General features: G+C 36.6%; 1 protein-coding gene across 1 annotated transcript; it reads right to left on the bottom strand.

Moving 5' to 3' along the window:
* Positions 7642-8794, bottom strand: LOC109225338 (NDR1/HIN1-like protein 12). Its single transcript, XM_019389965.1, has one exon. It carries the CDS (start codon positions 8571-8573, stop codon positions 7932-7934), a length of 642 nt encoding a protein of 213 aa, XP_019245510.1. The 5' UTR covers positions 8574-8794; the 3' UTR covers positions 7642-7931.

Genomic DNA, 22531 nt, shown 5'->3' with positions numbered 1-22531 from the left:
TCAAATTCCAATTTGAAATATCAAAAACTCAAGCCCTAGCTTCACCCTTTTTTGGTGAATTTCAACCAATCCCCATGTTAAATCTATCATAATCTCATGTATTTAAGCCAGGGGACTTACCTCCAATCAATTTCCAGTCAAAACTCCCTTAAATTCTCGCCAAAGGCTCTCAAGGTCGCCCAACAATGGTGGAAAATATCCCAAGCTCGCGGATGAAATATTAAATAAAACCCCTTCTAAACAGTCCAGTTTTCGCTTCTGCGGTCCCGCTTCCGCTTATGCGGGACTGCTTCTGCGGCCAAAATCCTGCTTTTGCGGATATTCACTTAAATTGCCAAAACCGCTTCTGCGGCTAACTTTTCGCTTCTGCGGACCCGCTGATGCGAAGAAGGGTCCGCTTCTGCGGATCTACATTACCAACCCCTGGACCGCTCCTGCGATGAATTACTCCGCTTAAGTGCCTCCGCTTCTGCGGTCCAAAACCCGCAGAAGCGAGAATACCAAATGCAGCAACCTATAGCAGTATGCAAACTCCCAAAACTCCCCGATTAACCATCCGAACTCACCCCGAGGCCCCCGGGACCTCAACCAAAAGCACCAACCCATCCTAAAACGTTATCCAAACTTGCTCCAATCGTCGAAACACATCAAACAACGCTAAAACCATTAAATCACATCAGATTCAAGCCTAATTTTCTTCAAAACTTCCGAAACACGCATTCGTTCAAAAACCCAACCAAACGACGTCCGAATGACCTGAAATTTTGCACACACATCACATGTCACATATCGAAGCTACAGCAACTCTCGGAATTCCATTCCGACCCTCGGATCAAAATCTCACCTATCAACCGGAATTCGCCAAAATACTAATTTCGCTAATTCAAGCCTAATTCTACACCGGACCTCCAAAATTAATTTCGATCGCACTCCTAAGTCACAAATCATCCCCCGAAGCTAACCGAATCACCGGAACCGAGCCCTATAACTCATAAGTCAACATCCGGTTGACTTTTCCAACTTAAGCCTTCCTTAAAGAGACTAAGTGTCTCATTTCTTATCCAAACCAATCCAAATCAACTCTAACACACCACATACCGATAACAAAACATGAAGAAGCATGCAATGGGGGGGGGGGGTAAGGGGGAAACGGAGCAGTGACACATGAGACGACGGGTCGGATCGTCACAAAAGAACAGATGCACTATTATGTATACATCACAATGCTGTTTAGGAATACATGTTACCTTCTCAAGACCTCTTTTTAACTTTCTTATTTTATGAAGAAAAGACTCCTTGTCCTCTTTTCCAATTGATTCTTTGGGTTCCAATGGAGGAGCATCAACTTTGTGATCCTCAGAAATATGTTCAGCCTCTTCAATTATGTACTCAACTTTATCAGGCAAAGACATCACTGAAAGCTCTTCAGGTGATTCATTTATGTTGGTGAACTGAATGAGAAAAAAAAACAAATTAGCTTGATTAAGGCAGAATATGTAGATAAATTGTAGATATTTTGTAGGTAAATTGTATAATCATAAATAAAAACCATTTACCTTCATCCATTCAGGCTTGATCATTCCGTCTTCAATTGCAGCTAACCAAATATGACCCTTACTAGCTGACCAGTTAAGTATGCGAGGGATTGAGTTAGAAATCCTTGTAGCTATATCAGTGTTGACGGAGGAGCAACACTCATACAACCATACTTGTATGGCTAGTGGGAATCTTCGAATGAGATAAGAATGAACGAAAGGATTTAGCCTGTGCCTAAATGATTCAATCAACTGTCCGTAAGACTGAATACCCCATGAGTATGTCTCGTACTGACCGGATTCCACCAAATAAAACCTAAAATGATCTACCAACCCAATATGGTCTTTCTTTGAAGGACAAATGAAGAATTCTATGAGATATAGAATACATAACTTTACTGCATCCTCATCATTTACCCAGCTTTTGTTGGTTACAATCTGTTTTAGGTATGTCTTCTCCACTTTTACCTTGTTTGGAAAGTAACTGCTCATTATCTTACTGACATAATTCGTAGTGTAACCAAAGTCTGTCACCTCAGTATGACATCTAAGACCAGTTATTAATGCAAACTCTCTCAATCCAAAATTTAACCTCTCACCTTTTAACTCAGCTGAAAAATAGGAAGCATCGGATGAATTCAATTCATACTTCATAAGAAGATGAATAGCTTGATTTTGCATGCATAAATTGGGAAATGACAGTAAATAACCAAAGCATGTCTTCTCGAATAGCAAACCATTTGGAGACAAAAGCTCTTTAATTTGGCTAGGAATGCTAGGGTCACATAATGTCTGGAATCTAAGCACCCCATAATCAACATTATGGGATGCAAAAAAATGTCCACTCTGCACAAAATATAAATAATCTCACATTAATACAGTGCTTAAAAACATAGATACATTTGCAATTTATCTACAAAATAACTACAAAAATATACAAAATATCAACAATTTTAAACAGATCAATAAAGCTACAATTAATCTTCAAAATGAAGACAAATAATCTCACATTAATTCAGTGCTTAAAAAACATAGATACATTTGCAATTTATATACAAAACAACTACAAAAAATCTACAATTTTAAACAGATCAATATAGCTACAATTAATCTTCAAAATGAAGACAAATAATCTACAAAGCAGAAAAACACATATTATGTAGATTTTTAACAACTAAAACAAACGAAATAACTAGTGAAGAAATTACTAAATTCTTACCTTCACCAATGACTGTTTTCGAACATTTTTAGGAGATTTAACAGTAGGGGCTTTTTTTGAATTTTTCTTCTTTTTGGGAGTTTTTGAACTGGGAGACACTTTTGCTTTCTTTCCAGGTTTACTGATAGGCACATCTTCTACAAAATAATCATCGAACACTATCTCTTTTCCTTTCCTTTTCGCTTGTTTGATTGGCGTCGAAGATTCTCCAGCATCGAAATCATATTTTTGTTTAGTTCTAGCTTCAGCCCTGATTTGACGCGGAGAAAGATTATGCTTCTTATCTACAATTGCATGTGCAGATTTCCCATGCTTTTTGGGTGAATGTGGTGATAATACACCCAAATCGAAAGAAGGTATATCAGCTTCTCTAGCTTTTTTAGGGCTGTGCTTTGAAGGTTTATTCTTCTTCATTGAGAAAATTTGAAGCCGAAGGTAAATGTGTGTATGAACTTTGAAGAATTGACTTCAATTTTGACTAGTTGTAGAAGAAAAAACTTGAAATTGGACGTTAATGGTGGGGGTTACATATGTTTCTTTGGTTTTAGTAGAGGAAATAATGGGAAAGAAACGTGGGTGTGGGGTGATATGTGGGTGAGGGTGTGGGTTTGAGAGAGAGAAACGTGGGGGGGGGGGGGATTTGGAAGAATATACGGTACCATTAATTTAGAAGGGATATACGGTACCATTAATGTACGGTTAAAACACATAATGGTATATAATTGGTAATTAGGTATACTAAATGTAATTATATCAAAACTTAAACATTGAGGGTAATATAGTTTATATTATATGGCATAGGAATGTAAAAATTCCTTTTTTTCATTCTCACTTAGCATTAATGGACTAAATCAAGCAAACTTTCTACGAATTTGCACAAAAATTTTGTCCAGAAAAGAAATATTCTGTTTGAATCGAAAGAGGAATGAAATTGGGTGATTATACACATTCCAAGTTTTTTGAACTTTCGAATTTAGGTGAATANCCCGCCCCGCATAGGATTTAAATCAGCATTCACCCGCCCCGTACTCCACCCGCGTTCACCCGCCCCTCCCCGCCCTGCAAATTTTTTAATAAAAATTCTTTCTTTTCAGAAAGCTAGACTTAAATCTAATTTTTTTAACAAAACAATTAATTATATCCAAATTGTTCTCTCTCTTTCATATACTTAGCTTTTTTGAAGTAGCCTTTTTGCTTGTCATTGCTTTTCAGTGCACAAAAATAATAGGAGTGACACCATGGCCGATTTCAGCAGTTGAGAAATGCAAAAATTCTCTATGTAACATAGAAATTCCCATGTTGGGGCACATACAGAGCTGAAAAAATTAATATAAAAAAATATAAAAATTGTGAACAACACTTAAAAAAAGGAAATTAAAGAGAAAGCAAAATATAAAAATAAAAAACAGTTAAAGAACAAAGTCCTAATTTTTGTTTCAAAATACTCGGAGACATACTTGATTTGTCAAAATAGACTAGAAACTGTTGAAGCCAGTGAATTACTACTAACATTTACCTGCAAGCCTTTCCAGCCAAGAAATCGAGGTGAATGACCAAGCAATTTGCCCAGAATTTCCCCAAAACCTTGGTTTTTGTTAGTTCAAAAAATTAAATCCCCACCCGCGCCGCGCCCGCCCCGCCCCGCGTTATTTTTACTTTAAAAACTTGAACCCGCCCCGCCCCGCCCCGCAACCGCAAGCTCTCAAACCCGTCCCGCCCCGCTAACGTTCAAACCCGCACCGCCCCGCACCCGCACCGTCCCATTGCCATCCCTAGAAGTGAGTCAGTTCAATTATTTGACAAGTATTAAACCTTGGTTTGTCAAGTAGCGATCCATTGAATATAACAAAGACAGATCCTTCTGTTCTTCTGAGCACAAAGATACAAAAGTTTTTACAGCAATAAAGCCATAATAATACGCAAAGAATTCTGACCATATGGCTAAGTAACAAAGGATAAGTCTACTCTGCACCAGAATTCTCTAGACCGACCAGGTGGATAGACTTCTCGATTATACTTGAAAAATGGAGTAATATTTTTCTCGTGCAACTTGTAAATTGTTGTAGAAATTCAGCTTCAATAATGAGGTAATATGTTATTGTCCTATTGTTCAATAATACACTTTTAAGTTACAAAATGCCCACATGAAAAAGAAGCTTATAAGTTTTCTTTTCACCACAATCTAAATAGTAGTAGTACTTATTAAGAAATTTCATTCCAATTATATTGTACTCAAAGGTATTGGCTCTCTGAGAGTACGTGCGTTTTATGGACCTTTTGGCATATTTGTGTGTGAAATTATACTTATTTTAGAATGACTAATATAAGGTAATAATCAATTAAACGACTTGTTCTAAAGCACACATCATAGCTGTTACATGATTGCATATATAGTACAGTAGTAGTGGGTAGAATTGTAGCAGTAGGTAAGGAAGTTACTTACTTACCACATTGTCAAGCTTTCTCTGCCCCACTCCACACCTTTTCGCAACTGGGAATTAACATTTACTTCTTGTTCTTGTGGGTTTTGAACTAGGGGCGGACTTAGAGTGGCGGAAGAGATTATCTGAACTTCTTGTGTTCAAAAATTATATTATAGGTCAAAAACTTTATATATATATATATATATATATATAATATATATATATATATCCTTGATAAAATTCTTGCCTGCGCAACTGCTCGCATGTAATGTCTATTTTACCTATTTAACACTTCCTCCAAAAACTTCCCCTAACAGCGAAATGTGTATATTTGATTTGAGATAGAAAGAGTAGCGAATTCATACGGGATAATCACATCTTATTTTATATTTGGTATATATTTTTCATTCAAGGTTATAAATTTATTTGAGGTGATTTCAAGTCTTTGACACTAAATGAACTTCTAATGAATCTAATCGTATTATGTTTTAAGGGGCTACATGGTTAAACTGTCTCATTTGGGGTTTTAAGATTATGGGTGCACCATTGACTTTAGCATAAAATTGATGTTTGTCATAACATCAAATGAATGTGAAATTTTTACTCCCTCCGATTTATATAAGTGACTTTTTGTATTTGGCACACTCTTTAAGAAATTACTAAGTCCTAGAGAAAAAAGGTATTTTGACTAAATTACCTTTAATTAAAATTTACATATTATTAACTTGACACATTGGGATATGTAAATAAGGGCAAATTTTGAAAAAAATAAAATTAATTTCTTCTTGATTATGTAAAACGACACTTATTTTGGACTAATAAAGAGGTCAAAAAGTCACTTATTATGGACCGGAGGAAGTAATATTATATGACATGTTATCAATTGTGCACATTATGCAAAGAGATAAACTATACTCTTGTTAATATATAATTAAGTTTTTATCGTCACAATTCAAAAAGCTTTATGGCATTTGACTAATTTTTTATATGCAAATTGCTTACCAAAAATAAAACTATATTTTGTACTTAAAATTTAGACAAAAGCATTCATGGTTTGATTGAAAAGAATATGTTAAACTCGTATAACTTAGAGTTTGGATGTTTAATTTTTTATTTACCATGAAGCCTTGGAGATTAATCGTGAGGAGAGAAAAAGAAATAAAAAAATGAAAGGAAATGGTAAAGGAGAAAAATAGAAAAAATACTAAAGGAGAAAATAGAAGAAATTTGAACTAAATATCAAAATGGCCATAGGGTCTCGAATCCAATCTACTGAGGCACCAATTGCGAATTTTGAGCATGGGTGCCTATTGCACTATCAGGCAAAATCTGTACAAAATTATAAGGGAAACCCAATTTTAGTTGTAAGAAGGATGGGTGCCCGTGCCCCACATTTCTTCAAGTGGATCCGTCCCTGATTATTATTTAACCTTACTATATGACGATCAAAATTAAGGGTAAGGAAAACAAATGAGAAAAAAATATGAAATATTGGTATTAAAAATAGACTAGTTGTTGGAGCACATGTATATATCTATTATAAGAATACTTTGTTTCAACCCATAAACGATAATTTTCTAGATACTAAAAACTTGTCGGTGTCTTGCTCGCCTATAACAGGATCCTAAGATCATGCCTTATCCGACTCGTGAAAACATGCACACACATAACAAAATGAATTAAATATTAAAATTAAAATATTTGTTGTCGTTTACTTTGGTTGTGCAAATTTGTTATGATTAATAACAAGTGTGTGTTGGGGACCTCTTCAACGTTCATTGCAGCCACCAAACTCCATTCCATGTTCATGATTTCATCAAAACTATTTTTATGAAGCCGATGAAATTGGATTGAACACAAAAAAAAAAAATGATGATTAAAATAAAACCTTTTTTTCCTTCTTTCGCTGTATTCATCATATGGCTGATGTTTTTACTAAAAATTAAACAAAAGTATGTTTCCCAAATTAAAGGAGCACTCTTTGAAAAATGAATAATAAGTAACGATAGAAAAATTAGAACCCTAATTCAAAAAAGAGTAAATTGTCCCATAAAACTTGTTTCTAGAACTCGTCGCAAGTTTGTAAAAGCAGGAAAATTCATGTATTTGATCACTCTCCAAGTTTTATGGGAAAAATTCGGCAAAAATTACACCCATAACTTCTCTACATGTCACTACAGTTTCCCCTTTTAAACGACATGTCATCAATAAATTAGAAATATATTCATTTATCAAAAGTTGGATGTATCGGGTCTGAATATTTGTTTTCAATGAAGAAAAAATTCATAAATACTAAAGCCATTAAAGTGAAAGGATAATTACAATATGGTTTTATTATCTAGAACCACGAAGAAGGGAAAAAAAGACAACAAAACGGGGAAAAGAAAACACGAAAAGTCGAATCAGTGTTACACCACTTGGAATATACTCGTACTTAGTAGTATTTGCTTTATCACTCTCTTGATTCTTGAACTTTTGCTTTTCATTAATAAAGTTAAAACATTCTACAAATAATGACTACACAAAAAGGAAAAAAGAAATTAAAATAAAAAAGAGAAAGAAATACTCGAGTTACTAATTAACAACAAAATTAAATAACTCCCACTAAAACTTTGCATTAGCCCATTTATCATCAAAATTAAGATCTAAAATTATACTCCTAACAATAAAATCCGACATTTAAAAAAAAAGCAGAAAAAAGATCGTAGAGCTGAGTGAGAGCACTGACAATGGAGCAAATCTTGTTGTTGTTGTTCAAACATCAACATGACAATTTTGCACCAATTGATACTTAATAGCTGATGATCCAACAGCAAAACTATTACCAATCATTTTTCCACCTACACCAACATAAGCTGGACAATTTACATACAAATGATACCTTCCCGAAATAAAACTCCCAACTTTCCATCTAACTCTCCCATCAATTTTAATATTCAACAAAACCATTCCAACCATTTGATCTTGACTAAGTGCATTTCCTAAGTAGGGTGCAACAGGGACAGAATTACCGTACACAAAAGGTGACCATATCGACACATCTTTGTGACCTTGGTACGTTGGTGGCAATAACGTTGGAAGTGTAATTTGTTGGCCGCGGTACGTGGCGTAGACGTCGAGTTTGTCGTAGTAAATTCCGATTTTGGCGTTCGGATTCCGAGAGGCAACGGTGATTTGGATGTTAGTGGTGAGAAAGCTAGGGGTAGAGACGTTGAAAGCGTAGACGGTGGCGTCTTGTAAGATGAAGTGTGGTTTTGTTGGTCGGAGGATGAGCCAGATGAGGAAGATGATGAATAGGATTAAGATTATGAAGCCGATTACGGCCGCAAAGAGGCGGCGGGGCAGCTTGTGCCCCTCCTCCTCCTCATTGTGGTGGCCGCAGTCCTTTGCCGTCATGGTGGTTGTACCTAGCGGTGGTGAGGTTTTGAGAGAGTTGGATCAGTTGAGACAGTGTTTGTAAGTTTGAGATAAGTTGGCCTAATATGGTTAGTTTCAAGATTGTGTGAGAGAGTTCTTTAAAGAAAGAGTGATTTTCTAATGTAGTACATAGAAGAATATAATTGGCTAGTTTTTTTTTCGGTTGGGGTTGTAAGTGTTAAGTGGGACTAAAAAGTAGGGTGTATGAAAATCTTTCTTTTAAAACATGATTTTGACACTAAATATCATGACTGTTCATCCCGCAAATACTTTAATAGTACACTTAATTTTATTTGGTTCACTACATAAATTAACACTTAGTTGCAGTGTTACGTCTTATAACATCGACTTCCTTACATAGACTTTTCTCAGCTAAACACTCATACTTTGTAAAAATACACTTACTAAATGCATATAACTGTTAACAATACTTACGTGGTCAATGCTTCAAAAGAAAATAACAAATTTCAAAAGAGAAGACTCAAGTTGTGAAGAAGGACGAATAAATATTTCTGGTATTCTTTTCCTGGTACGAAATTGATGGTTAGACAACTACAACCCCTAATTCTTTGATATTTTGTTTTTCATGCACGTTGGATTCTCTTTTCAAATCTTTAAAGTAAATTACAATTCGCTAATGTCAATGTTAATACCCTTTTGGAGAAGAATTGATGAGTGTAAGTGTGCCAAAGACCATACTATAATATCCAACGATGCACCAATTATAGTTATGATTGATAAGAGGAAATTAATGTGAATGGTGGAAAATGAAGTTTGGTGATAATAATGGTTTTGGTTTGGTACAACCTTATCTTTTGGGAACAGATGCTTCTACGCAAAGGTTAAAGAGTAAAACAAAGAAATAAAGATTCAAGAATTATACCAAAAAGGTCCCACTTCTATAATATAAATGAAATGATGGGATAACATGATTCTCAAGTCACCATCCAACTCTGGTTATTGTACCAAGAATAGGTAAGAATTTGGAGTTTCGTTACTCGGATATTTTGGTTTTGATTCCATTTTTCATGAATAAAGATATCTAGAGCCCGTTTGGACATAATTTTTTTTTTCTTTTCAAACAATGTTTTGTTATAAAAATTTTATATTTTTTCAAATCAACTTGAAAATGTATTTTCGAAGTTGAAAACTGCTAAGAACCAGTTTTTCAATTGAAAATTGAAAAATTGGTATTTTTAAGTTTTACAAATTTACTATATATTTATTAAACTTATAAAAGGACCCTAATCAGTTATTAAATCTAAGTAACACCTACAACTACCCACCATCTGATTGAGAGGCCTTGCACTATACTTTGATATCCAGTGTTGAAATCTACAATTTATACTTTTACCTGAAGGAGCCACAACAACTTCTAATAGAGATTGTTCGTACAGTAAAACAATCAGCATGCTTGATTGTTTGTTTCAAGTAGGATAATCAACTCGAGGTGGTGTCATTACCAAAAAAAAAAAGTCGGGGTGGTTTTGATTTTTTTACAAATTGTGGGGGTATAAATCATGTTTCATGGTTTTGAAAAAAGCACATCCAAATATGTTGCAAAAATTATAACCAAACACAACTTTATCTTCAAATGGAAATTATAGTAAATTTCCAAATTTAAAAAAAAAAAATCTTGAAATTTATGTCCAAACGCCTACCTAGTATTAATTTATATTGAATGCTCTTTTGTTTTTAATGTCAAATATATGTTGATATCTCAATTGTGTATGATTTAATGAATCTTTTACTAATAAAATAGATTCACCGAAAGTTTGGTCAAATGTTAGCCAGTAGTTGTGCTTATTGTTTTACTTCATATAAGCAGAATGGCAAGATTTGTTACAAACTACTTAATAAATAAAGATAAAAACGAGACGCTTTGAAGATAATCTGTAATTGAGTTAGTTCATTTTTAACTCATGTTAGAATGTAAATAATTTCAATAATAGGTGTTTCCCAAGAGGATTACTTTTCTCAAATTTAATTAGACAAATTGTTCCGAAAATTACACTATTATGAAAGAATTACGTCGACTTTAAGACAATATCACGAGACAAGAGGGGTTGCTCAGATGATCAGCGCCTAAGGAGCAATAGCTTTAACAAAGGGCCCTTCATTAAGAAGTTAGAAAGTGAAGGTGTACCTCCCCATATCGTACTTAATATCCGTGATTTATATACTTATGTAAATACATTAAAAAAGGAATAAAATGGAGTTATTACTTCCTCCGGTCCAAAATAAGTGATTTTTTGGATGTTTTCACATAGATTAAGAAATCCACTTTTAGCATTAATTAGCAATGGAATTGACCATATTAACCTTTACTATCTCACATAAACACTTCTAACACATATTCCAATACTATTTACTCCAAGGACAATGAAGGAAAAAAATAATTAATTCATTCTTGAAATCTGGAAAAATCACTTATTTTGGACCACAAGAAAAAGACCAAAAAATCACTTATTTTGGAGCGGAGGAAGTAATAGACAAGTTCCGAACTAGCATTGAAGGAAGCTCTGGACTAGGAGTTGACTCATCCCTTTTTATTAATGGCTATAATCAATTCATTGTCCTCTGCGTGTGCTTTTTCTGCCCGTAGAAGAAGCTTGGGGGTCTGCTGAGTAAACGATGGCGGATTAAAGCTAGATTATTTTGTTGGGTTTGTTATTTAATAAATAATAATAAAAAAGGTGTGAATGAAAAATGGTGGGAAAAGAAATGGAGGGATGACCCGCGACCCGGTTCGGTGTAGTCCGTTTTTCTTTCCCGGATTAATTTAAATTTGTTTTAAATTTCCCGCAAAAATTTCCAACAGCCATGACTATTCTGAAAGGTTGCAAACCTCTTCAGAGGGTCACACCTGTTCCAAACTGTTCTGAAAGGTTGCAAACCTCTTCAGAGGGTCACACCTGTTCCAACAGTCATGACTATTCTGAAAGGTTGCAAACCTCTTCAGAAACATCACCAGGTTGGCTATAAATAGACCTTCAAATCCCAGAATATTTACTTACTAAATTTTCTGAATCTTCTTCTTCTTCTGCACAAAATATTCCAGTGTGTTTTACGACCATCGAGTGGTTCGCCGATCACCAGAGTTTTAGGTACCGATACACTGGTGAGTTAAATCGTTCTATCCTGGGAGGATACTCGGGTACTTGAGGGGAATAATTTCCTTAAGGACACACTGTGTATTCAGTGGGCCCGATTTGTTCCTACAACGTTTTCAGAATTTATTTTGAAGAAATTTACTGTTTTTTCGGAATTAAATTTCTACTAACTTTCTGTTTCTGTTTTTTCAGAAAGATTATTATTTAATTTATTTACAGCAATACAAGTTATATAACATATCTAATGTCATTTGCTCTGATATTTGGACTCTAAATTACTCAATTTTAAAGTGGACTATCCTAGCATATCTTTGTGGTGGGGATAAGTGATGTGTGGTTATAATTTCATATCTGAGCACATTATTTACCTAGCATTTTAGATGCGTTAATGCTAAACTATACTTTATTGGCGCGGAATGGAGTCTATTTTATGTGTAGGTACATCGGAGATGAAATTAGAGCAAAAGGAATATGTAAAGTATAAAGAGTGCTCGAAAAAAGTTGGAAAGACGAAAGAAAGAATTGAGCAGCGGAAGAAATGAAGCAGCAGGCGAAGCAAGCCTTTGAGCTCGCGTGGAAGCTGGCGAGGCGAGCCTTTGAGCTCGCGTGGGAGAATGCGACGCGAGGGATAAGGCGAGGTTGAGCTCGCGTGGAGGCAGGCGTCGCATGATCTGGGAGGAGGTTCATCTCGCATTGTACCTCGCGAGGCATGGTCTGAGGCGAGCCTGATCCGGATTTTGAAGGCTTATTTCGTCTCCTTGTTTGACTAGGACTTGAGCTATGTTGTTTATGTCTTTTCCTATACATATAAATAGACATTACACACCACTTTTGAAGGAGTTTTTTCGACCGGGAGCAAGAATAGCTCGTGGAACACCTGTTGGGAGATAGAACCATCGATTTCTACATTCCTTCATCTTTACTTTATAATTTATTTATGCAAAATACTTGGGATATTGTTACTATGAGTATGAGTAGCTAAACTCCTAATCTAGGGTTTTGATGGAACCTATTAGAGGATGATTTTCCAGTTACGTTAATATAGATTTGCCGTAGCTTTTTCTCTATTTTTTTAACTACGTTTATATTGTGGTTGGTTGAAGAGCTCTCAATTGTCTGTACCTATTTAGTGTGTATTACTCTTAAGAGAGTGCATATCTAGGTAGTTGTTGAACAACATCACTCCTAACGTATATGAGGGATCAATACGGAGGGTTTAAAGGTGGGATTTGGAATAACTAAACCTTGGTGCGATCCGAGTGAGACGTACTTAGTGCCAGCTAGCGTAATTCGGAAGAATATGTCTAGTAAATTATGGTAGTTACTCGGGAGAGAATTACGACACTCAGAGAGCTCATGACCGGTAGAGAAAACTTAAACAAATTTATAGAAAACGTAGCGGAAAGGATTCTGACAATAGGAGAAATCATAACCTTAGATCATTCCAATTCTTGTCTACAACATGTTCGTAGTTAGTTATTAATTACTGCATTTTCATTACGTGATATTTAGTTAGTAAACATCAAATTTGTTATTTAAATATTTCTGAAGATTGATTGCGTGAATTTGTGTGAGTCTAGTAGCTGTGCTTAATAGGTTAATTTCCTGTGGGATTCGACTCCGGACTTGTTAACCGGAATATATTTGCAACAACCGCTTAGTCCTTTTTATAAGGCATAATTGGGCATGATCAAATTTTGGCGCCGTTACCGGGGACTTAATGGTGTTATTAATTGCAGCTAAAAGAAGTGCTAGAATTCTTAGTGTAGTCAATTTTCTTCATTTTAAACTAAATACAATGAAATTCTAACGTTTGTAGTCTTGGGTGTTACAAGTGCATGCCTATAAACTCCTCAAGAACTGGTGAATTGTTTGAAGCATTATCAGATCCTGAAAAAGTTTTCAAGGCACTGAATCGTGCAAACAAGAAGGGCAAACAACAACATAACTCAACAGAACGAATCGAACCAAACATGGATGACGTAATAGAAAATCCAAACAACATAAATAATGCGAATGACCCGAACAATCAGGGTGTGGTGCCTCTTGTGCCAGAAGCAGCATTGTATGATTGGGCACAATCCACCGTCAAAAATCTGGCAACCGCAATTGCAGTCCCTCAGTTACAAGCGGAATCATTTCAAATCAAAAACAACATGCTACATTTGTTGCATAACAAGGTGTAGATAATAAATTTTGTCGAGAAAATAAAATCATGACTGAAAAAATATTACAACAATCGTAGAATTTTATTTCAAATAATATGGGTGTACAATCTATATGAATCCTCTGATTCTTCTTTTCAATAGTAAATAAATTCAAGGGCCTTTGAGCTTGATCTTGAATATGTAGTTGTTGCCACGAACGATGATCTTGTTCTTGAGCTTGAGCTTGATTGCTTGAACATGACCTTGATTTGTTCTTCGTTCTTGAGCTTGCATTTGATTTGTTCTTCGTTCTTGAGCTTGAACTTGATTGCTTGAAGTTTGAAATTTGTGGAGGAATTTGCAGCGTTTGATCCATGAGCTCTTTCTTGCTTCTTGTTTTAACTTCTGCTATCTTCTGAGTTATGAAGACCCCTATTTATAGTTGTGGAAGGGAGGAGTTGTGATAAGAACAAACTCTTTCCGACCAATCAAATTAAAGTGTGACATGACCGCATTTGATTGGCTAGAATATGTCACTTGCACACGTGGCGCGGTTTCATTGGCCTTCTAATGTGACTTGACATGCCTTGTCATTTTGACATGTGGCACGATCCTATTGGCTCTTCCATTTGACTTGGCGCGCCATGTCATTTGACACGTGGAACCAAACTGAGCCTCTAGGAAGATGACATCTTGGGCCTAATGAAGTGGGCTCATCACTTTAGCCCAATGGATTAAGACTTATTTATTTAATCCACATATATTGGATTTATATAATTAATCCAATTATATTAGCCCATAATATTTATTTGGACCAATTTATCTTGAATTTAAAATATAGTCCAGATTAAATTATGAATTTAATTTCGTAAATTTTATAAGCCTACAAATACCCCTACTTCAAGATTTATCAAGACATTAACTTTGTCAATTTCGAAGGCTAGACTTGAAGTATCCATAAATTAATACACTGCTAAAGTTGAGAGCATGTGCTAACAGATTCTAAGCTTCAATTACTTAAAGCTTGCACTAGTCTTATATGTTTGGACAAAGAAAGCCACGTAAATGGAATTCATTTTTCATTTGGATTGTCAAATGGAAATTGAATTTGGATTGCATTTGGATTGGCCTTTTTACACGTTGACAACAAATTGGTAAGAACTCCACTTGACATCTTATTGTCTTGCAAGGATTCAATCCCACGCCAACTCTAATTAGAGTAACTGTCGCCGCCTCAACAATCCAAGTCCTTTTCAAAGACCCATTGCCGCAACGTCCCACATCGAGTAATCTCCTTCAAGATCTGACTTATGACTTCTATAAATACAATACTCTTTATTCTATTAGTTTCACTTTCAACGTTTGCAAATCACTTTGAGTCTACTTTTGACGATTTGGAAGCATTGACGCGAAGGTAATTTCTTCTTCTTTTCTTGTGCTTTCTTATTCTATTATCCTTTTTGTAGGTAAAACAAGAAAGATGTGTTCTTGCTTAACGAGATGATCCACGCATGAAGATGGGTGTTTTATGATGTGAAGGGATGGGTACTCATCCGCGTCTGAATATCGGAGAGATTATTCTCAATGTGGCTCGACAATCGGAGAGGTTACTATCAAAATGACCAGACTATCGGAGAGATTACTCTCAATGTGGCTCGACTATCGGAGAGATTACTCTCAAATGTGGCTCGACTATTGGAGAGATTACTCTCAAAATGACCCGACTAGCGAAGAGATTACTCTCAATGTGGCCCGACTATCGGAGAGATTACTCTCAATGTGACCCAACTATCAGAGAGATCACTCTCAAAATGACCCGGCTATCGGAGAGATTACTCTCAAAATGACCCGACTATCGAAGAGATTACTCTCAATGTGGCTCGACTATCGGAGAGATTACTCTCAAAATGACCCAGCTATCAGAGAGATTACTCTCAAGGTGGCCCGACTATCGGAGAGATTACTCTCAATATGGCCTGACTATCGGAGAGATTACTCTCAAAAAAATTATAGTTCCTTTTAAGGACAAACCCAAGAAGAGGCCAACTTAAGGTACAAAGGGACTTATATGTCCACCTTAAAATTGGAAAGTTATAAAGCTTCAACTCGAAGACGACATCGACTTGAACACTTGGAAAACTTTGAAGATTTTGGCGGACTTTGCAGACTTCAACTTGAAGAGTGGTTGAATTTTCAAATTCAACTTGAAAAATTAGCAGACTTGAAGACTTCAACTTGAAGATTTGGAGGGCTTAAACAATTCAACTTTAAGACCGACGAATTTGAAGACCGACGGACTTGAAGACTTCAACTTGGAGACTTGGAGGGATTAAATATTTCTACTTGAAGAGTGGCGAACGTGAAGGCTTCAACTTGAAGACGACGGACTTGAAGACTCCAACTTGGAGATTTGAAGGGCTTAAATATTTCAACTTCTCTTCTTTACATTGTCCAACTTTTATCTTAGTCGTATAATTTTCAGCTTTACGCGCTTGTAACAAAAGATTCATATCTTATCGTGGGAGAATCCAAATAACGAACCATTTGATTTCTCAAAAATAGACTTCAATATCTAAAATATATCCAAAACTTAGAATCAAACACCTTCATAATCGCCGTAGATAATATTTTTTTGAAACCAACTTTAAATTCTACCACGTTGAAAATTTTGGATTTGCGCAGTCTCACCAAAAAAATTATAGCTTGGTGTAAAAAATTCAAAATCGTAAACTGATTGATTTTTTAAAAACTTAACTTGCAAATCTATAATGTATCCAAAATGCAAGACTTAATGCCTTAAGGATAGTTTCAGATAATAGTTGGAAATCAATATTAAATTCTGACTCGGTGACGATTTCAGATTTGCACGACTTCACCAAAACTTTTGTATCTTGATGTAGGAACGTCAAAATCACAAACCGTTTGATCTATTGGAAACGTAACTTCCAAATATATAACATATCCAAAATTAAAGATTTAATGCTTTAAGGATAGTTTCAGATAATACTTCGAAATCAATACTAAATTCTGACACACCAACGATTTCAGATTTGCGCGACTTCGCCAAAAAATTTATATCTTGAAGTAGGGACGTCGAAATCACGAACCGCTTGATATATTGGAAACGTAAATTCCAGATCTATAACATATCCAAAATGAAAAATTTAATGCCTTATGGATAGTTTCAGATAATATTTCAAAGTCAATACAAAATTCTGACACACCGACGATTTCAGATTTGCGCGACTTCGCCAAAAGTTTTGTATATTGAAGTAGGGACGTCGAAATAACGAACCTTTTGATCTATTGGAAACTTAACTATAATATATCCAAAATGAAAAATTTAATTCCTTAAAGATAGTTTCAGATAATATTTCGAATTCAAACAAAATTCTGACACACCGACAATTTCAGATTTGCACTACTTCGCCAAAAGTTTCGTATCTTGAAGTAGGGACGTGGAAATCACGAACCACTCAATTTCTTGAAAACTAAATTTCAAAATATAAAACATATCCAAAATGTAAAATTTAATGCCTTAAGGATAGTTTCAGATGATAGTTCGAAATCGACTTGGGTTTCTGATATGCCGATAGTTCCAAATTAGCGCGACTTCACCAAAATTTTTGTATCTTGGTATGGAAGCCTTGAGATTGTAAGACCTTTCTGATTGTCATAAATTAAAATTCAAGAGCTTCATTCTCACCATTAGGTCTCACTGAATTTGAAACGTCGTGAAGGCACACCAAAAAAACTTGAAGGTTTGGCGAACATGAAGGCATAACGAATCCCCGGACTTCAATGCAAATGCTTGGCAGCCCCCTAAAAGATATTAATCATTTTATTGAAAATACCAATTTACCATATCGTCTTGCCCCCTTTAAATAAAATGGGATCCAAAATTTAACAGAAGAATAGTATCTTAACTCGATTTTCAAGTGCTGATTGAATGGATTACATTCCATCATACTTCATTCGGACAACGATTGGGGGATTATTTATCTTTTGAACTTATGCAACTGAACTCAGAATGAAACTCTAAGCTGCCTACATTCCTTGGTAAAGAGGATCAAGTCATACCGTAGTTCAGAATGGGTGAATATTTTTTTGGCGGGCCGTACACAATTTAGACTCATGCGGGCCCGGAGTGTAGGAACATGCTGTTTAGGCTCATGCGTCAAGGAACGTTGCAACTTTAAGGATAATACTTCTTCAAAAACTTGCCATTGATAGGGCCGATTCTCATGCCATCTACATCAACCAGCTTGTAAGCCCCACTTGAGTAAGCTTCTTGTACAACATATGGCCCATCCCATTTTGAAGTTAACTTCCCTACAGGTTTATGGGAAGTAATAATAGGTCTTCGTATGGCAAGGACTTGATCTCCTACTTGAAAGGATCTCGGGCAAACTTTTTTTGTCACGACCCAAGTTCTCCCTCCGTGAACATGTCGTGACGGCACCTAATCCCTACGACTAGGTATGCCTAACAATTTCGGAAAAAAAGAAACGAGTGCGGAAAAACTAATATAAAACCGAAGATAACAAGTATAAAAGTGTTCAAGATGCCGCTTGGCATATACAGTACAAGATCTCAAAACCGAACAACTCCCAAAATCCGGAATCCCATGAATCACAAGCTATGAATATGACAAAATGCTCTAACTCCGGAATGTCTAAATCAAAAGAAAAGATAGAAAAGGCTATCACTACAAGAAAGAATGGAAAGGGACTCCTCGGTCTTCGGACGCGGCAGTTATACCTCGAAGTCTCTGGAGAATCGCCTCGCCTCAAGGGTAGTAGGGCTGAGTCGAAGTACCCGGATCTGCACACGAAAACATGTGCAGGAAAGGGCATGAGTACACCACAGCGGTACCCAGTAAGTGCCTAGCCTAACCTCGGTCGAGTAGTGAAGAGGAAGGTCAGGGCCCTACCGATCATATACAATAATATATAAAGAAAAGAAGCGGTATTAAAGTAACACAGGGTAATGAGAGTAGAAACAACTACAACAGACAAAATAGTCACAGAAGGAATACAACTCAACGTAGAGATAACAACCGGGTGATCTCCCAGGATACCGTCCTGTAGTCCCAAATATAAATACCTAGTGGATCTCCCGGGTGTCGTCCCGTAGTCCAACTCATAATGCGCAGGGGATCTCCCAGAATACCACATCCGTAGTCCCAAATGTAAATACTTAGTACTGGGGGAATCTACCGAGTGCAGTCCCGTAGTTCCATTGTAAAAGTGCAGGGGGATCTCCCGGAATACCACATCCGTAGTCCCAAATAAAACAGGCAAGGGGGATCTCCTGGGATATCGCCCGTAGTCCCAAAATAAACACACAGCAGCAACACGAAGAATATTAAATTCAATCAAATTTATACCAAGGTAAAACAGGTATTTCTAGCCTAGCATGCTGCACAGAATTCCAATAAGGCAAGTTTGAGCAAGTAAAGCAATTGAATCAGTTAGATATGCTTTCCTAAGCTAATAGTAGGCTTAAATTTCCAGTAGTGTAAGAAGAGAAGAAAGTACACAGTAATAGTTACTTAATGAAAAATGGATTTTCAATAATTAGCACATGTACGCACACGTCACCTCACGTACAAGGCATTTAATATATCAACAGTACCAAATCCTAAGGAGAGTTCCCCCACACAAGGTTAGGCAAGCCACTTACCTCGAACCAGCTCAATCAACTCAATACCACGTTCTTGCCATGAGTATCCGACTCCAAATGGCCCAAATCTATTCAAAGTAATTGCATAATGTAAATATAACTTCAAGCAATTAATTCAACTAATTAATTCGAAGCTAATACGCGAAATTAGAAAAATCGCCCAAAAAGCCTCCCGGGCCCACGTCTCAGAATCGGGTAAAATTTATGAATTCGGAATCCTCACACTCTCACGAGTTCATATATAGAAAAATTACTCCAATCCGGCATCAAAATCTTGATCAAAACTCCAAAATTAGGCCTAAGAACTTTTACAATTTTTCTCCAAATTTTCACCCCAAATTCGAATTTAAAGGATGAATTTAAGCATAGATTCGTGGAAATTAATCAAAACCGAGTAACAATTACTTACCCAAAACACCCAGGTGAAAATCTCTTCCAAAATTTCCAATCCCGAGCTCCCAAATCAATTTCTAAGGTTTTGAAACTTAACCCTCGATTCTGCCCTTTTCTGACAAGTGAAACCGCATCTGCGGCTCTGGGACCGCACCTGTGGTCCCGCTTCTGCGTAGACCAAGTCGCACCTGCGACTTTTCATTAAACAAGGATTTCCGCACCTACGACCTCCCTTCCGCAGATGTGGCACCGCTTCTGCGATGGCAACGCCGCTTCTGCGGCTCCGCACCTGCACTCCCCAACCGCAGGTGCGGTTATGACAGAAGATCAGCAGCTGAAGCTGCTCCAAACAACTTCCAATTCTTCCGACAACCCTCCGAAATCATCCCGAGGTCTCGGAGTTCTCAACCAAAAATACGAACAAGTCATATATCACTATTCAAACTTGTGCCAACCTTCGGAACACTTAAAACAACATCGAATCATCAAAACACCCTCGGATTCAAGCCTAAGGATTCCAAAACTTCAAGTTTCCGCTTTTGATCAAAAAGTCGATCAAACCTCATCCGAATTATCTGAAATTTTTTACACACGTCCCAAATGATACAACGGACCTACTCCAACTTCCGAAATTCCATTCCGACCCCGATATTAAAATCTCACTATCGAACCAGAAACTTTAAAAATTCAACTTTCAGCATTTTAAGCCTAATTAAGCTACGGACCTCCAAAACACAATCCGAATACGCCCCTAAGCCCGAAATCACCCAACGGAGCTAACGGAACCAACGGAATTCCATTCCGAGACCGTCTTCACACTGCTCCGACCATGGTCCAAACTATAAGGCTAAAACTCTCATTTAGGGACTAAGTGTCCCAAAACACTCCGAAACACAAAACGAATCCTCCCGACAACTCACAATAGCTGAAACAAACATGGGTAATGCAGTTAATAGTAGGGGTGTGCATTCGATTTATCGATTCGATTTTGACCCTTATCGATTATCGATTTGTACATATGCTTATCGTTATCGTTTCAATAAGGTTTCGATTTTTTCGATTTCAATTTATCGATTTTTGGGGCTTATCGATTCGGTTATCGATTACACCAATAAGAAAATTTTTGGGATTCCACGGAAAGTATATCGCTATAAACACGCCTAATTAATATGGACAAACAGAAGCTAAAATAAGACGAACACCATTTATAACATAAAAATTGTGTCAACAAGCACATGCAACGAAACTAAAGTAAGGGATCAAATGTATGCCACCAACACTCCAACGGTATTAAAAAAAACAGAACAAAATACATCATCACGGCTAATTCTGTTTTCCATTAATTTGAACTTCATTCCCTTGAGCTTTATATATGATCATTCTTTAAATGTGATAAAGGAAATAATAGGGTTAGGGACTTAGGGTAAAGGAAAGTGTATTATAGAATAAGGGTAAAAAAAATTGTCTTTAGTATATCTTATCGGTTTATCGATAAACCGATAACCGAAGAGGACAAAATCAAAATCGAAATCGATAAATCGATAAACCGATATCGATAAACCGATAATAAATAATCAATTCGATTTATTGATAAACCGATTTGAATGCACACCCCTAGTTAATAGGGAAACGGGGCGTAATTTCTTAAAACGACCGGCCGGGTCGTTACACTTTTATTGAAGGCGCGAGACAATCGAGCTTGATAACATTCAAGACTCTATTGAGCTTCCAACCTCTTCTCATCAAGATCCTTCAACTCTGCTAATCGAAGTCGAGCATTTTCTTCATCAGTGATCCCTTCTTGAATAGCCAGTCGTAATGAAGGTATTTGACGCTCGAGTGGCAAGACGGGTTCGACTCCATAAACGAGTGAATAAGGAGTCGCTTGTGTTGGCGTGCGGTGAGTCGTCCTATATGCCCATAGAGCTTCTTCCATACGGTCATTCCAATCTCGTTTGGATTTGGAGATGACTTTCTTTAACAAGTTGCATAGAGTTTTGTTGAATGCCTCAGCTAGACCGTTGGCGGCAGCATTGTACATCGAAGAGTTACGTTGCTTGTAGCCAAAGAGATCACAAATCTTGTTCATCAACCTATTATCGAATGGCTTTCCATTATCCGTTATTATGTAACAAGGAATGCCAAAGCGATAGATTATGTTTACTTGGATGAAACTTTCAACATTTTCCTTCTTTACCTCCTTAAGAGCAACATCTTCGGCCCATTTTGAGAAGTAGTCAATTGCAGCCAAGATGTATAGGTGACCACCAGAGGACTTTGGCAGTGGTCCAACAACATCCAATCCCCAAGCGTCAAACAGCCAGGATGCAACAGTCGGGTGCAACACTTCAGGAGGTTGCTGAATAAAATTCGCATGGAATTGACAAGCCTTGCATCTTCGAGCATAGTCCAAGCAATCTTTTACCATCGTTGGCCAATAATATCCCATCCTTTTTATATGGAAGTGGAGCTTTGGTCCAGACTGGTGTGCCCACATACCCTAGAATGTGCCTCTTGCAAAGCTTGGAGTTCTCCTTCTTCTTCCCCTAAACATCGCAAAAGTACTCCCCCGAATGACCTTCTGTATAAAGTATCTTTT

Source organism: Nicotiana attenuata, chromosome 5 (genome assembly GCF_001879085.1).
Source record: "Nicotiana attenuata strain UT chromosome 5, NIATTr2, whole genome shotgun sequence".
NCBI classification, from domain to species: domain Eukaryota; kingdom Viridiplantae; phylum Streptophyta; class Magnoliopsida; order Solanales; family Solanaceae; genus Nicotiana; species Nicotiana attenuata.
This window is presented reverse-complemented; position numbering and strand designations above follow the sequence as displayed.

What these genes read in the sequence shown, in the direction of transcription:
- LOC109225338 (XM_019389965.1), bottom strand. Translation starts at nt 8,573, where the DNA reads ATGACGGCAAAGGACTGCGGCCACCACAATGAGGAGGAGGAGGGGCAC.